The sequence below is a fragment of the Ptychodera flava genome, chromosome 1 (genome assembly GCF_041260155.1).
Source record: "Ptychodera flava strain L36383 chromosome 1, AS_Pfla_20210202, whole genome shotgun sequence".
NCBI classification, from domain to species: Eukaryota; Metazoa; Hemichordata; class Enteropneusta; family Ptychoderidae; genus Ptychodera; species Ptychodera flava.
Genome location: NC_091928.1, coordinates 15037264 through 15055553, shown reverse-complemented (window position 1 = coordinate 15055553; position 18290 = coordinate 15037264). Strand labels below are relative to the sequence as shown.

General features: G+C 37.0%; 1 protein-coding gene across 7 annotated transcripts in view; it reads right to left on the bottom strand.

Moving 5' to 3' along the window:
* LOC139130957 (liprin-alpha-1-like) overlaps nt 1-18290 on the bottom strand; it is a 197807-nt gene that overhangs the window by 76087 nt on the left and 103430 nt on the right. Inside the window, exon 1 of one of the 7 annotated variants that reach the window (XM_070696843.1) lies at nt 8265-8450. The exons of the other annotated variants lie outside the window; for them this stretch is intronic. Coding sequence (XP_070552944.1) covers nt 8265-8363 — 99 coding nt within the window. The 5' untranslated portion in view covers nt 8364-8450. Of the gene's footprint in view, nt 1-8264; nt 8451-18290 lie in introns of those variants that run through there. 7 annotated transcript variants of the gene reach the window in all.

Here is an 18290-nt window from a genome sequence, read left to right as displayed (position 1 = left end):
CATGTCAGGGGAAAGAAAACATTTGGGAATCCCTTAATGGTTCTGTTGAGCCTTGTGCGGGAAAAACCAGTGGAGATGTGTGGAAATAAAGCATTCAGTCCGAGCCATGTCACAATTCTAAGTAATCTTCTGAAGGGTATTGCTATACTTTGAGTTGACGACGAGATCTTGGAAGTGGTAGGTGATCAAAAATGGGAAAAAAAATTCTTCAGACAAAAATTCGCGGGGGAAAAAATTTGCAGTCATGTCGCTTTTTTTGAAAAGAAAGGCATTGACATGAAGGTCAGCTGAGAAACAAATGGAATGGCGAGAGGGGGATGTAGGTTTGCCATAAAAAATCCGAAAAACAATGGTTAAATTTTGAACACAAGAAGAAAATTTGTATCGAGATTAAACTATGAATGTCCTCCTCACCGGATATAATAATGGTCCATTCTTTGTGTGATATGAAAACTCCCTGAAACAAAGATCAAACCATCATACGGAAGAATGGATCCACCATTCTCCAGGTTTGTAAAGCTGACAACCTGGTACAGAATCTGAGAAAATTGCACTCAAGAAACTATTGAAAGGGCCAGTAGCTTTTTGTTTTTATTGTTAGCTCCAGTTTCTTGTTCTACTCCCCAAGAGCAAGTTGAGATACACAGTATTCAGTTTGTCAACTCAGCCTGTACATGTGTAAACTGCATTGTTATTGTTGACAAGTGAATTCTGGTCTGGACTAGAATTCAGACAGTGCATGTTACACGTAAAGACAACGTGTTGACAAGCTGAACAGCGATTGTTTCAACATGCTTTGGGGAGTAGAACAAGAACTTGCAACTGACATACAAAACAGAAGTGGTGAAGAAAATAATCCAAAATTACAACCACTGGCCCTTTAACCCTTTCACCACTATGGTTTGTCCCAAATCCACTGTTTTCTATGGTAAAGTTGGACCTGTATACAGGGAACTGGGGGTGAAAGGGTTAAACTTTAGATACTGACTTTATCGTGTGTGTATATGTGTGTGTGGCAATTGAGAGTGATGATTGGGAGTTGACATAGCCGTATTTACATGTACATGTCAGAGACTTGTCACGGCATTGCCAGGGAGACAACCCAACTGATTATCCTCTAGCAGATGGATGAGTGCCAGAGGACAAAGCAATTACACAGAAGGACGGCGTTCTGGCTGATTATTAATGAAAACTTCATTTCCCCAGAAAATGTGTTGTAAAAAGCATTAACCTATCGAGGGGCTCCGCATCTCAGCAAGATTTATGACGATATTATGGTCCTTGAGTTTGGAGACAAACCGTCGGTAACAGGTACCACCGCAATTATTTTTAACAGTCGCCTGAAAAACAGTTGCTAATGATAACATGGATATGACTATGGTAATTTCAATACAAGAAATATCAGACTTTTTTTTTTCTTATGAAAATTTCATGTGGTTTCGCTGACAATCAACGTTGAGCAAAAGTCACTTGTGACAAGTGCCTATCAAATGATGAAACTATATTTCTCTCATAATTCTATTATTAATGTGATATGTGACACCAGCAGGGTCAAATTTTCAAATTGCCTTACGGACTGATGATCAGATATTTCCATTTCCTGTATCATTAGTGGCAGTCTATTGATTACAAAATAAACCCTGGGAGGAGGCTTGTCCTCGGAGCAAACAAGAATTGACTTCTTACACCTGTTCACAGTTTGTGTGGATGGTCTCACTTTACAGCAAGTTTTTCACACTTTTGTAAATGTTTCACAATCTGTACCAACAGTTAGCTCACTTATAGTCTGTTATAGAATTCGCCTCAGAGACGGACATTCAGACTCTCAAACTTTTAGAATACAATTTTCTTCTACATCTTGTGGTAGCTTATTTTGAGGCTCACGGAGTAAATGAAGTTTCCATCATCTTACTTTTTGTGAAAATTGACATTTATATTTACAAGTGTCCTACGCCATAGAGTTAACACAGGGATGGCGGCCATTTTGAATTTCAAATATAAGTAATTAGGTATTTTGTTTCTCTGGGATCAAAATTTGCACAAGACCTGTACCTTGTATTCTTGATCTTAAAAGACAACTGCTGAAAGTTTCCTTGAGTAAACTTTTGTAAAAGTTTGGGTAAAAGTTTCAACTTTCAGTTTCTGGGTGCTTACTACCTTCAAAGGATTCAATGTTAAAATAATGTGATATACTGTGATGTCAGATCATGCAAATTACTTGGATGACATCTCACCTTCAGAGAAGAAAACCTGAGCCCAACATGGCAGCATATTGAAAATCAAATCTTGTGACATTTTCATAAATATTTTTGTATTCTACATCATTTATGGATGTTCCTTCATGATATTATCAAGCGTACGACAAGAGGGTTTAGAGGTTTAACTGCAAATTCCAATTTTGAAATTTTTGATAATAACATAGGTGATGTTTTGGAGGAGCAAACAGATAACATTATGGCAGAGCAGAGCATACTTCAAAATGGCATGTTTTTCATACTTTTTTAAAAACTTCACCTCTTCAAGAAATGTTACAACTTTCCCCCTTTTTTGACTCAACTCATGTACCAGCAGAGCAGGTATTTTTTTTGAGTCTGTACAAAATGGAAACCAGGTGTTCATAGCATCAGCTTCACTCATGACCTCAGAGCTATTAATAACCTCATCTTTCTAAACGCATTTTGATCTTTCCAAAGATGACCTCCATTTTGAATAGATACTCTTTTTCATCAGAACCCATGAGATATCGCTTCTGCAGAGCCAAACTGTGTCTTGTTCCCATCTTGCTAAATACTCTCATGAATTTTCCATGAAACGGCGAATTTATAAGTCGAAACATGCTGGTGGCAATTCTAAGAATGTTAAACTATCGTTCAAAAAGTCAAGTACTGGACACTACATATGAGTAAACAACTTGCATGTACATAAAATAGCACAATTCAATTTTACCCTACAGTATAAAGCTTATTCATAATTAATATATTTTTCGATATTTAATCAATATTTTTAACACTCTAATGCTTCAGAGACAGGAATCCAATCCAAAATTACTTTCTGTGCCTTACGGAACTCTTTTATTTCTGACATTCTCGGGTAAATTTTATCTGTTGGTTTTAAAAACAATGCCATGGTTGTGAATGCTGACAGGGTATGGTGTTGTATTTTGCCAACCTTTGTTTTCTCATACATTGATCATCACACTGTTTGGCATTTTCGTCAAGGTGGCGGTAACCATGATCTCCGATATGGAAATGTTTTGTGGCTGCAGAACCTGTTCTGCAGCAAAGGTACCTCTGATTGTATCCAAAATACTGATGCTCAATTTGAAATTTTGGTGAGAAAGCTTTCTTTTTGCATTGGCCGGATGCCATTTTTAGAGCGGCCATTGTGTTAGCTTTGAAAACAATACTCGGCCAAAACACAGAGCCAAATTAAATTGAAAACCAAGCTACATGACGTTTATTAATTATTAAGTGCAATTACCAAGTCAAATAGTAAAGTAAAACACACCCCATGACATTTTTTCTTATCATTTTTAGATTCTAATTATACATTCTCATATCAAAAACTGAAACAATTTCCAGATCATCCAACCGACATTTTTTTTTTGGACAAATTTTGAGGAAAATGTGAAGTAAACTGGCAAGCTTGGTGTTAAGTAATTTGGAAAAGTGGATAATAAATTATCTCTTTAATGAGTGCTTTCTGAGAATAAAGAGCTTTTGAATTTTCAAATGACATTTCAAATGAAAAATATTTGGTTTTCAAGAAATATTTGGCAAATTTTAATATACTGGAAATTTTGCATAACTATTAAAAAGGCAAAGAAGTCAACTGAGCTGTGGATGTGTTTGTGCTGTGGTGACGTAACACTGTGTGTGTGTGTGAAATCCGCAAATGAAAAAGTGAAAAAGCTGCGTGTTCACTGTGGCACACGTGGTGTGTTCATTAATAGCTGGCAATTAGAGTTTCACACATACCCCCCTGGATTCACACTTAATATCGGCCAATGAATTTTTTTTTTATTTCTGAAATAATTGCGTGCACACACTGTGGGAGATCTGCCAAGTAATGATACGGGTTGGGCTTACGATATGAGCAAGGCAAATAATGGCAAAATATTCAACTTTTTTCCTTTTCTTCACAGCAGTGGCAGGAACAATAACCAGACACCGACTTGAATGGATAGACTGAAAGGAAAAATTGATCATTTTCTGGCCAACTAGAAGTCATGATTCTCCGCAAACAAAGCAAATATATTGACTTTCAGGGGGACAAAGAGAGCTGCCTTATGACACTGAATGTGTTTACTTTAATCTGCTGCTAGTAATAATTACACAAACCCAGACTGCTTTCCCTTCAGAATATATTAGACAATCGAGAATTATTCTCACATCCATGCCTATGAAGGCAACAAAGGAACAACAGCTTCCACTTTCTGTACAGATAAACTTTCTTTTCTTATCCATGAACTCAAGTAAAATATTCTCTTTCATAATTTAATCAATAAGATCACTATCATGTTCACACTTTGCATACCTGAATGAAAGTATAGCGTATTAAAAAATGCAGAAAAATTACAAAATGATAATGACAGCTTTTGTTGGGACCATAAATTTGAAAGAAGGAAGTTACTGAATGATTCTTAAGCGTGACAGGTCTGAAAATTTTTGGACATTTATGCAACTTTCAGGTGTTTAGAAGCACAGAAATTTGATTGGAAGAAGGGAGGGTCTCGCTGGATGTCAAAATTTTAAGTGGTTTGTGAAGGATTGGTTGGAAAGGCAAGTGGTTTGATTTTTCAACGAGTGAAGATTATCCAATATTGGTGTATACCGGTATGTACGGGGATGTAGAGAGGAAGGCTGTCCGTATATTGATATTTCACATTGTGAGCTTTTGGGTTTACGTTATTCAATATTGACCATTGTGCATTGGGACAAATATAGCATATTGACATTTGCACAATGGCCATGGAACATAAAAGACTGCGACGTTTGAAGAGCATTTGGTGCAGAAAAATTGCACAAGCAGTGTGTGGACACAGCGTACGGACAATTATAGTCACAGATCAATATTCTCTGTGCCGATATATGAGTTATATTGGTAAGAACAAATGTTTGGAGTAAATGTGAATAAACTTGGCCGGTAACAAAGGAATGAATTTGCCTTTGTCGATGTACACTCAGTACAAAAGTCACACTTTTGTCTCAAGGAGAAAAAAAATTTCTAATTTTATCTTTCACAACCAAGAGTAAACTCTCATCATTTTGCAGACATAAAGGTTACAAAACAGAGGACAGAAAGTCTTGTAAAAACATCAGACGCCTCAAACCGGGAAAAAACTTTACTCTTTGTAATACGCTCATCACAAACCAAGCATCGGCCGGATGCACATCAGTGATGAATTCAGGCATTTGCTGTGTCATACACGCTCGTTGAAATCCACAGACGCACGACTCTCACATGCGGAGTAGAATTTCAGAACAAATTTGACAAGATTAGAATTTTTTTATTTCACACCCGCAGTCTGTGAAGCAGTGATCCCAACTAAATCTGTCATAAGCAGTGACAAGTTAACGAATCCCATGGCAATGACACCTTCAAGTCACCATCACCGGTGTCTGACGGTATGAGACAGCGTTATCTTTTCACTAAATAAGAGCAGAGTTGCTTGTGGGGCTTCGGAGTAGGTAGATTGATTTTTTTTAATTTTCAGGATTCTCCTGCCGAGTCTGCATTTCTACAGAGACTCAAGAATTTGTAAAGAAACCATTGATATTCAACTACATGAAAACCTAGATGAACTATTAGTGTATTTGGGTTTCATCATCCCCCCAACCCTTTGAGTGCTGTAATTTTTCCCACCAAAACTTGAGTGAAACATTTTACCACTTTCTATGAATTTTTCTGTAATTTTTTTTGATAATTTTGGACCAAATGGACATCACATTTCATTAACAACAGTTTCTTATCAAAATATTGGCATAAATTTGAAAAAAGAATTGACTCGGGTATATTTTATAAAGGCGGCAAAAATTGACTTTGGTGCTCAAAGAGTTAATATTGAGACACAAATGGATATTGACTATACTATTCTGATACACTGTTGGACTGATAAGGTCAAATCTATTTCCTCAAAAGACTAAAAAAAATATATTGCAAAACCACTTTAATTCCAAGTTGCGGCATAATGATAACAAATAAAGCATGTCACCATGGACACCTACATGCACATGTACAAAAATTGATGCTTTCCATGTGTATACGGCAGATTTTTAAAAACAATAAAAAAAGTCAAATTTTTAAAAACGCTGACCAGGAATTTTGACTTGAATTCATCCATTCTGCAAAAACCACACTCAAAGCATGACAAAGAAAACTTTCAAGACTCAGTACTTGGGAAGATGCTGAAAACAGCTTGGAGTTGCAAGACTCACTATCGCAACCAACAAAATATGTCAAACATGTGCAAAATATTATTCAAACAACTTTCCGATTGTGAAAAGTCTCTTTTTTTTCCATAAAAGAGGGCACACTGAGTCACGAAGGTGGAAAACCAAGCATGGATAAAATGTCAACAAACCCATTTATGGAATACTTCATGCAGTCTAGACATCTGAATATCATATCTATTAAAATTCTCTTTCATTCAATTCACTTAGTTCCCGATATCGAAATGTCACTTTCATTTCACGTCTGTCTCATTTCAAAGTTACAGTGCAAATACCAAGGATGTACGTTGACCTGTCCTATCTTGTACCTTAAGATTTGTGAAAGTTCTGGCACAACAGAAAGAATGGTTATTTTTGGTAAAAGTAGCCAACTATTGTGTGTGTGTGGTGGACCCATCAGCAAAAATTTGAAAAACTTCAGCACTGCGGTCTAGTTGTGATAATTTTGGTACAAAATTCCACAAGAACTTTTCGGCAGACTGGTTTGATATGAAAAGATAAACTGGTCAAAATAACAGACACTGGAATGCGCTAAAAATCCGAACCTTAGTGCGAACAAGAAAGCAGAGGTGATGTGTTATGACTCGACTTCGCGTCGAAAAATAATGCCTTTTAACAGAGTGGCGGATAACACGGCGACCATTAAGCAATCAGATAGCTTGAAAGCAGTCTAAATTAAATTAGCAAAATGCCGGAGAGCTTAGACATGGTTGTATCACAAATGTTATCTTCTGTCAAGTGGTCTTCAATACACAGTGTGCTGTCTGCTTTGTTGGGTAAAACAATTATGCTTGTTGTTTTATCTCTGAATTGCTGTGTTTGGATTGAAAATACAACATGTACCTGTGTGGGAGAGCCTTGCATGCATCTGAATGAGGTGGAGAGTCAGGGTGATGGATATGATCTGCTCAGAGTCACTTTGACAAGTTCAATTGATTCTTCTTACAACAGAATTTGGCGTTACGTTGACTGATTCTTATAACAGCAGGATTTGATATTTGACAACGTCAGTCGACACAAAAGTTACTTTCAACAAATTTATACTGATGAATAAGGTTTTACGGAAGAAAAATTCAAAGCTTTTCAAATTTTTTTGCATTAATATACCTTTGATCTGTACCAACAGATCTTGAGCTAAACACAATGTCACCCTGAAGTAAACCTGAATCCTGGACTTTAATATACTATTAGCATCAGAAATTTGCCACTTTGAAAGTTTGACCAATCCCACAACTGCTGATATCCACACTGATCCCACTGTGCCACGTAATATCGACAACTGTGTGGCCCCGTACTGCAGGCTACATGAACGGACCATCACAATTTTTTTGGCCTATGACTTTAAATACGCTATGGTAATTACCGGACGTGTGCTGCGCACATGTATCAAACCAGACAGCTCACAGGACCCTCATAGTGCCGGCCATTTATTGGACTTGACAACCATGAATAATTTACGCTGTTTCAGAGTCAATACAGTGTGAAAGGACTCGTGTTTTTTTTCCTTGCCATGTGCTGGATCAGCTTAACAACTCTGGCTCACGCAACGGAGACAAGCTTTGTTCTTTAGCAATCTTCAAAAGCTACCATGTATTACATGCACGACGCTTTGCCACTGAGGGGATACATCAAAGTGCATACATACGTACACATACACAGAAACAAGTACAAAACCACACACAGGAACTCACAATTGATATTTACAATACAAAATATCATCTGAGATCAGAGCAATTTTTTTCATCAATCTATGATATTATAATTTGCTGTTATTCAAAAAGACGACATATAACTGAGAAGATAGATGCTTACTTTGCACTGAAGACAGATTGAGAACGAATTCGATCGCGATGACATGTTATTTTGACCAAGCGGATCTTTGGTACAACTGCAGTGGTTATGGTAATACATTGTGTAACTTGACCAGGAATTTTCCAAAGATCACTGGAAAACACTAATCCGTTAGCCAGCGATGCACGGTAAGAAATCCCAAGGTCTTTTTTTTTTCTTAAATCCAGGCTAGTGAGGAAGTCGATATGCGCAATTAGAAAAACATGTCGTTGAATCAATCTGTGGGGTACAGATCCAAAGCTCTCTCTCTGGTAAAACGGTTCCACGCGGAAAGGATTGGAGACCAGCTGTGCCTTGGAGAAGCTCCGGAGCACGATGGGAGAGAAATCTACCGGCGGAGGCAGAGCTCTCCTATTTTACAGAAATGAGGCACTCTGCACAAAAAAAACCCTTGAATGCAACCAAGGTAGTTTTTTTACGCGACAGTATTTAGCTGCCAAACTCTCGACAGTTGCAAGGAATAAAAGTGAATCACCTCTCCCGACACAAACGCTGAAATAATTTTCCACAATTATTGATGCTTGTAAAGCCTCGCTTGGCTTTCATGGCCATCTATATCCTTGAGAGATGTGACACGGTATTCTCAAAACGGCATTTCATTCGAACACAGAAAACTCTGCTTGTGATTAGCTCCCAACACATAAGTTGATAGACTTCCACCTGCGCGGAATTGAACTAGACTTTGGAGGGATGAAAATTGAGTAATATAACTCATGAAAAATAACAATGGAAGATAATAATCTACTCGGGCTGTACCATCATCGTCAGGGGGGTGGCCATGTTTATAAAGTTGACAGGTTATACTCAAGTGCAAATCAGTAAAAATAATCATTTTTTGCTTTATGGAACTTTAAAATCGTTCTAATTTCAAATCTTTTTCATTCTCTTTTCAAAAATATTCATTCTTTTCAAAAAGGGAGGAAGTCCCTGTTTAAGTAATCAACTCACCCCTATTTAACAGTGTACCCGTCTGATATTACTGCAGCTATGTATCAATTTGATGAGAAAGTAAATAGACGGCCCACAAATTTACATAACAAAGGGCAATTGATTTTAGTAAGTGTCATTATGATCGGTGCCAAATGCTATCACATTCACTTCACTTCAAGTGTCAATAGAATGCGCAATCTTGCCTCCATTCAATCAGCTCATTTTCAAAACGACACTGGAGTGACAGCTACCATCCCCTACGAATTGTTTCCTTAATTTTCCATCTTTCTGTTTCTCTTCTGCATCTTTATCACTATGTTAAAATCTGGGAAAAACAGTTATTGCACATATTTGCTTTCTATCTAATCTTCATTGATATGATTTTATATCAGCGTCAGAATATTTGCCACTACATTTTTCAAATTTTTTTAAAAGGGGATTGGGAGAGTACATTAAACAGACAACAAGGAAGTAATACTGCTGAAATTGTATCACACATTCTATTTGGCTCTATATTTTTCTGAACCAAAATCCATATTATGTTACACTCCTTTGACTAAAACATACAAGACAATTATTTTTTCACTGGAATTACGGATATCTGCAGAAAAAACAAGCAGCAAAAATAATAATTTTTCCATCTTTTCCCCATTTTGTTATATTGCCCCAAACACTAACATTCTTGATGGGATTCAATAAGCATCACAAATTTTTCTGAGTTGCCTCTGCATTTTTAAACACTCTTTAGCCCAATTCTCTGTAAACTGGTCAACAATGACTGTCAAAACCACAACTGATGGGTCTGGATCAGATCTCTAAAAGCTACTACATGGATGTTCTGAAAGTCCAGAAAAAGTGAAAATGATAAGTCATTTGTGAAAAAGAAAATGTATGAAAAGCATATCATTTAAGTAAAGGAGATCAAACCAAAAATTAATACAAGATCACCCTTTATTTCCTCAATAGTGTTCCCCTTGACACAGTAAACAATAAGGTTATTCTAAACTTTGGTGATGAAAGGATAGAGAAGACCAGCAAAGACTTGTTTGAAACACTTCTCTTCATGACAAGGAAGGACAGTGTTCTAGCTAGACTGTGCTGTGGTAAATGTAACAATCATCCAACAAGGTTTACTGGACTTAAAAGTTCACCCCTTATTTGCTGGTGTATAGGTTGGACCATCCCATTGAAAGCCATGTGAATGTTCCAAAGAGTCAGTTTGCCGAAAGGGTCAGTATCTGCATCCCTCGTTTCCCTGTCTAGAGGTCCAACTATACCATAGAAAACAATGCAATTGGGCCAAACCACTATGGTCAAAGGGTTAATGGCTGCTGAATGACTTACCCAATAGGTCAAAAGACAAAAAACATGATGCTGTAATTACAAGTTTGATTTTCACGTTGATATCAAGTTTCTGCTGTTCAACTTTCTGTTCTGTATTTTGCATATTTATTGAATATTGTTTTCATATTCCTGAATTCATTTTACAAGCAAAGCCTCATGGGAAATGATTATTACCTGTAGCTTATAGTTAATACACAGTCATATTTCTTTCTTTTTTTCAGCACTCCAACTTGTAACCAACACACAGAACCAATTCACTGAGCAAAATATTCTGAATTTGGATTTTGAACAAAGATTTGTTGGCTGAAAATCAATAGCTGTATTAAAGAAAGTAAGATGGAATTTTTCGTTTTCAGTTCAATGGCTAAATTATTTATAAAACTTGAAAAGATTAAAAGATTTGGCTAGAAAATGAAGCACTTCCATGAAACTCACTTCAGAAAGTCTTTTTATGACAAGAATCAATCATATTTTATTTGATCAATAATTCATCTCTAAAATGATTCTCATCAGAAAATGTTTCAATCGTATCGTAATATCAAATTAATGGGACTTACAAAAGAGACATTATCAGAAGAAAACTGCCTTGATTTCATGTACAAGTCACTGGAGTCTTGAACAGTTCCAATTTTTCACTTGCGTGAGAAGCAGAAATCATAGAAACAGTGAGACTGCCCTCATCTGTTTCCAAGGACTGATGCTGGAGATGTTGTCATGGCAATGACTAAAATATCTATATTTACCTTTGCATATGTAGTTACTGGTGTAATATAATCAGGCAAAGACATGATTATGATGATGGATATCAGTATGGGTTGGTTTATAAATTACGGCTAAATGGCTAGTGTTTTTTTTTGTAAATAACAGCTAGATGACTGGTGGTTGGTTTATAGATTGCAGCTAGATGGCCGGTGGCTGGTTTATAAATTACCGCTAGATGAGCACTTTAAACGATGCAACAATACGCTTCAAGTCTGCGTGTTGCCGAGATACCGTATGATTTGCACAGGGACATTGGACATGCCTGTCATGTTCTCAATAGTTTACCAAATTATTCCATGCTGCCAAGCAAATAATCACGGTAATTTTATGCAAAGGAAATACTCGGACAATTTTAGGTAAATAGTCCAGCTGGTCTACAATGGCAGACCTCCTGGCATGTGAATAACACCCTATGGTGATGGATGCTGGAACTATTGTGTCTCTACGCTTTCCAAGAACTCGGAGACAACCTTTAAGATTTTATCTCCCTTGTCTTCCTCAAAATATCAGTGAGAACACGCTATTCAAATGTGCATGTTATTTTGGAAGTAACTCTCGACAGACAGTTTTCCACAGGCAGATTTCACGCTCATCACTCACTCTGCCGCAAAACCATCTCACTTTTATTTTTCCTTTAACTTTTCTATCATTTTTTGTCATACAGAGACTGATTCTTGCCATCCTTATGCTGAATGAGAATTCAGTTGTCCTACCAGTTCGGTCTGGTTCAGGCAGATGGTAAGCTCTCTGATAACCATGATAAAGCAGTATTCTATCTTTTAATAATTGCATTCTGTGGTGTCGTAAATCCAGAAAATTTGTCAATATCCAAACCCCGTACAGCTCTGTCATGTTTTAACTTTTTGATGTAATTTTTTGTTCTACTTCTATGATCATGTCAAAACTGCCTAGTATTGAACTTGTCAACACAGTCTGACTGTGTGTAATATTCAGTGTGTAACGTTGATGACTGGATTCCGGTCCAGACTAGAATTTCTTTGTCAACAGTAACAGTCTGTTATTCATAATGTGTCGCATTTACGTGGCCAATACTTAAGAATTTCAGCATACTTTACGAAGAAGAAGAACAAAACATATGCTTTCTTGGACAAAACTAATGAAAATATTGACAAAAGTTACAGATGTTATCCTTTCAGGTCCAGTGATAACATGCATGAATGCTTTGGATGAAATACCATGAGCATGATTGTATACATGTAGATGACACTGGCAAGTCATCTTCGATTTCCATAGAAAATTTCCCCAAGTGACATAAACACAGCAAATTCGCTATAATAACACTTTTATTTTTCACTTGAAAAATTGCAGGTCTGTTTGGTATCCAACTCACTTCCTTCACTTACTTTTTTCTCTCCAAAATTATCGAGTTGAAAAGTCAGACATTTGTAAAAAATGTAAACGCTTAATAACATGCAAAAATTAAAACTGTGTACGATGTGACAACCAGCATTAAATTCAGTACATCAAAAGTACCTTCCACTTTGGAATCTTATCAGCCTGACCCAGGGGCTACCGATAACTCCAGTCAGGCTATTAGCCTCGGCTTTCTCTGACAGCACCACTGACGATAACCAAACATGACCACAGGGATACGCTATCCTTTTCCATGGAGTGTCCAGGTCTCCAGTGAAAGGGTAATATCCTGTGTAAGCTGTGCCACTGGCAGTTTGATTCAATCATGTCTGAGGCAACAGATTTTTTTTTTCTTATCCATGGAAGGGAAAACTCGTTTTGGCCCCCCCCCCCCAATACATGGTAAACCGAGATTGTACGCGGTTGTATGTTTTCTTTGAGACACCACATGCATAAAAACCATACATATTCCTCTCACCAGTACATTCACCCTGGTCGGTATTATCAAAAGAATAGATGTGGCCCTCCAGTTACTTTTTGATGAAAAAAATATACTGTATTTCTATGGCAACTGTGACGCAAACACCATCATGGAGTTTTGATAAGTGTATCACAAACTGAGACACATGATACCGCAAATGTTGCGAGGTGCTGGTCCTGTATCGTCACCCTGTCGATTAGCCAGCTTCTTGCTTTGATTAAAAACATGCATTTTCGGAAGTTTCCATGACGACAGGCATCAAATCCTGCCAAGGAACTGATCTTTGCATCATTTCCCCCTCATATCACCGGATCAAATTGAATTTGTTTGACGAAATTGGCGTGGTAATACGTTGCTTTCCGGGCCCCCGTATTTGATATCATGCAATCAGACATCTGCCGAGATGCTTCATACCTGATGAGATTGGCAATACTCTTGCAAAGACTAGTAATTCAGATTCACACATGTACTAAAAATGTTCGTAACCGGACAGGTTTTCTCAGAACTGATGCTGAGCTCGCTTTGTATGCAAAGGTGACAGTCATTGCAACATTGAAATGTTTCTCACGCGTTCACAACATCAAGTAACTGTGAAATTATACAACTAATATTTGCTACTACTTGAGTTGCGTCAATTTTGTCGGCTTTGTTACTGAGTCAAAATTGCTCATAAAATATTTAAATGCCACAAGTCTCATATGTTAAGATGATACGCAATAAAGCTCAAAAACAGTTATAAGATCTTTTCCTTAATATTATCACGGTACATTCACATAAGCTCCAAGAGTTGTCCACAAATGATCAACAGTCTCCCTGGATGTCTGACAGTCTATCTGAAAGTCTCTCTAGGTCACTAAGAATTTTGCCTCTCTGACAGTCTTCCAAGGTTACTGATAGCCTATCTGACTGGCTCCCTAGGTTAGTCTTAATAGACCAACTGTCTGTCTCCCTAGGTTACTATATAGTCTATCTGACGTTTCCCCAGGTTACTGATAAAATATAGTCTATCTGACAGTCTCCCTAGGTTACTGATAGATTGCATGAGTCTCCCTAAGTTACTGCTGGAACATCAAAGTTTCTGATGGAACACCTTATAATACTCAACAATTAATAATTGAAAATCGTCAATTATATGATATCAATGATTACAAAAGAATCTCTCATGGCTTATAGAGAATGAAAGGAGACAGCACTTCCCATAGAGTCTTGCACCTGTCCAGCAAGACAGTTCATAAAACAACTGAGAGGAAATCTAATTCAACAAAGAAATCTACGACGGGAAACGAAGAGTAAAATTGGGATAGTTATGTATTTGCTACAAGAAACATCCTCATTATCTGTGTTTAACAAGCAACCTCTTTGATCTCTCACTGCTAACACACCGCCTTGATAAAGTTACTAGAGTGCTATAACTTTCTGCAAGTCAAGTACAGTCAACTGTGTACGAACCAAGAGAGTGACTGTAATCAAGAGGGAGACGTGAATAAGGCCATAGAAGTTGTAATAAACATAGGGCCAAAGTCCCTGAAGCTACTATAGACATAGATACAAAAATAAAGAATTTCCTAACTGTATGAAATTATCTCACTAAGGTCATCCTAGGGACATGTAAACCAAATATTAAAGCTGTCTGACCAGCGGTTTTGAAAAAACAAGCGACTCAACAGTTGACAGAGCTCTGCTGTGTTATGTAGAGAATAGCCTTTTGTGACACATGTATTGATGAAGAAGGTGGATATCTTTGATAGCTCATTTCAGGATGGCCTGACCAAAAATGGAAAAAAATTCCGTAAAAATACAGATTTGCATATTTCATCAGACTATATTAGTCTATAATAGCAAATAAAGGAGAGTTAATTACATTCTAATTAAAGTAAACAAGACTTGCTTAAATCAAGATTTACGTCATAAAAAACAGCATATCTGTCGGTTATAAAAAATCTTGAGCTGGTTATCTTTTAATATCAGTACTTTCATCCTATTAACCAAGCACATTTTAACTTTCAAATTAACATTGTAAGTAAGTTCTGTTGAATAAGTTGAGACTGTACGTACTCAGAGAAAGCACACTGAAGAGACAAATGTTTGAAACTTAAGAAGTTCAAGGTCATCAAAAGCATTATAAGGAATCATGTTACACTTTCATTGCACTGTTTACACAGATTGCATAATTGCTATAAATAGCACATGAGGAATCTTATAGCAGAGCTTTACCATAAAAACCCTATCACTTTGACCACTCTTATAATTGACCACTCTATTTTTTTCCTCAAAAAGTAATCTTATTTTATCCTTACCAAGTCAACCATAAATGGAAATTAGAACTTCCTCTATCTCTATTTATTTGACCACCCTATCATGACAAACTATTGTGAGCAATTCTTTAAGATAACATAAATGGTGGTTCAGATATATCAAAGTTGGGATTCAGGAAAGTTGCCTTTACATGTTTTAATCCTCAATTCACTATGAACTGTCAAAAACAGTTGAACTTTCTGATAATTCCACACTAAATTATTTTGGCTTTGATGATTTCCTAATTAATTCAATTATTTAAAATCATATTAATTATTTTTTCTGGGTGAATGATAGGGTTTGTACAGTACAAGAATTACATACAATGTAAGTCAAACTTTGACCAAAAATGACAAAAAAATTCCTTAAAAATACACATTTGTATATTCATCACAATTTGAACAAATCTAAGTTGGGTTACCCCTAGGGACCTGTATACCAAATAACAAAGCTGTCAGACCAGCGGTTATGAAGAAGAAGATTTTTACCAAAAACACCTTTTTTGGCATTAATTTGCCTATTTTCAACAATATCAAAAAATTAAAAAAAATAGTTTCTCAAAATCATATTTTTCATCTACGCAACAAATATCAAATCAGTAAGTACTGCGGTTCTCAAGATATTTGAGTGGACGGACGCCTCACAAACGGACATACATACATACATACATACATACATACATACATACATACATACAGACTGACGCCGGACGCCGGACGGATACCCATCCCAATAGCTTCTATAGACTATAGTCTATAGTAGCTAAAAAAATGCACTGTCAGGAGAGGTTTTTCATTCCATGATTCCGCACGTAGTGAATTTGTGTGTGTCAAGAGTACTTGACGCTTTTTGCTATCACTAATTTGATTTACCAAAAATTTGTATCGTTGTCGATGTCTGTGAAGGAATACGGGTCTATGCACTGGCAAATGGGGATGGAAGCATTCAAATGCCCCTCTCCTTCAGTGATGGCAATTTGTTAGAAGCAACCTATCTAGGATATCTAATGTACAAGGTTTTGTGCGAGTCATAAGTTTTTTGTTTTTGGAAATTTGGAGAGTGACAAGCGGACACAACCCAAATTAAAGTCTTAAATTGAAATGAGCATTGATTTCAGGCTCCAACAGTACAGAGCAACCACACATACACAAACATGGTCTGCGATGGGACTCTAAGAAAATGGTTTTGAAAACCCCTCTAGTCCTGTACAGGAGCAGATGTTAACAGTCACATTGCCATGAATTGCCCAAAGCTCACCACTAAGCCACTGAATGTAATGAAAGCAATTTCAGAAATTGTTCCAGCGCTGCAGATGTACTCTTCATACTCATTACCCGCGGTTCCTCCGAACTGGCCTTTTCACCCCTATCCTGAATTGCGTTATTCCACTGGGTCCAATGCATTTAGACTGAACCACTTGAACTGCAGTGGGGCAGAAAGGGGAGATGGGCATGGTGGTAGTGGGATATCGGTGCTTTTTGGGATCACTGGAAGTGTGACAGTTTTATCGAATAACACTTTATCAGCTGTTCAATTACGCTTGTGAAACTGTTCTTCCGAGTTAAGTCTCTAAACATACAAACATCACATTCATACCAGGAAAGACAGAAAAATATGGGATGAAGAAAACATCCATGAAACCATGAACACAGAGACATGAAAAACAACTGCGCTAACTGAATAACTGCATAAAATACAAAAGTCTGATGTTCTTTTATTCATATGTGTCCTCGAAGTTTTAGGGTCTTAAGAACTGACTCATCCCAGGTGCAAGATCTCAAGGACATTGCTGGAAACAGTTTTTTTTTTCTTTTTTGAGAATTTGCATGAAAATTTCATGTGACCAATGATACAAAAAATATGTACTTAAATATGGTTTGTTTATGATTCCTGAAATGAGGCCTTTGCACTTTACAGTGAAAGTTAGGCTGAAAGTGCCGACGCAGGCCTTGGTAAAACGGCACAACTGAAGAACTGAGTCTAATCTTCCTTCCTTCTGAAAACAGTTGCTTTCTTATGAATATGTTGTTCTGTGAAATTATCATGTGGGCCGGCCCAGTGTTCTACACTTTTTGCAAAAGCATGATATAAATTACACAGTGTTCAAGTTCAATTCAAGACTCAATAGTCTGAACACTGGTACTGTTTTTGAGTGGGCACGATGAGGTCAATGACTTTGACAACCATTTTCATATTGATACCAGAAAACCTACCAAAAAGCATTTCAGATTATAAATCTAACACAAATACCTGCAAAGGTTAGACTCACATTTAACCACGCCATAAATTTTTTTTGAAAACTGACAAATTTTGGACAATTTTGAAAGAAAAACACAAGAACACCATGTCATGACATTATCACATTATAGTTTGCTGGGAAATTACACACTGCCAGCTACGCAACCTATCGATCTTGGATACTTCTACACTTTAACAGTAATTACGTCTTTCTCGGGAACTATCAACTAGCAGTTGTGATGTTCCCCAGTGTCCACTTTACCATATTGATCTGGGGCATCATGGAGTCCTGCAACTTTTGTCACATCTACCCATTAGGCCGGCCATTATACATTTCCATTAATCTTTGGCCACTCGGCGTTCACTCCCTGATGTTGCCGCCAATCACGGTTCAATTACTCGACATATATCAATGGATTTTACCACTTCAAATTACATCAGATTGTCCCTCATTTGCATACCATTCAGACTTTGCCGGTTAATGAATTTTGGGATTTAATGAGATCAAGTTGGAAGCATTTTACGCAATTCAGGATTTGTCTTTTAAAGACAGGTGCGCGGGG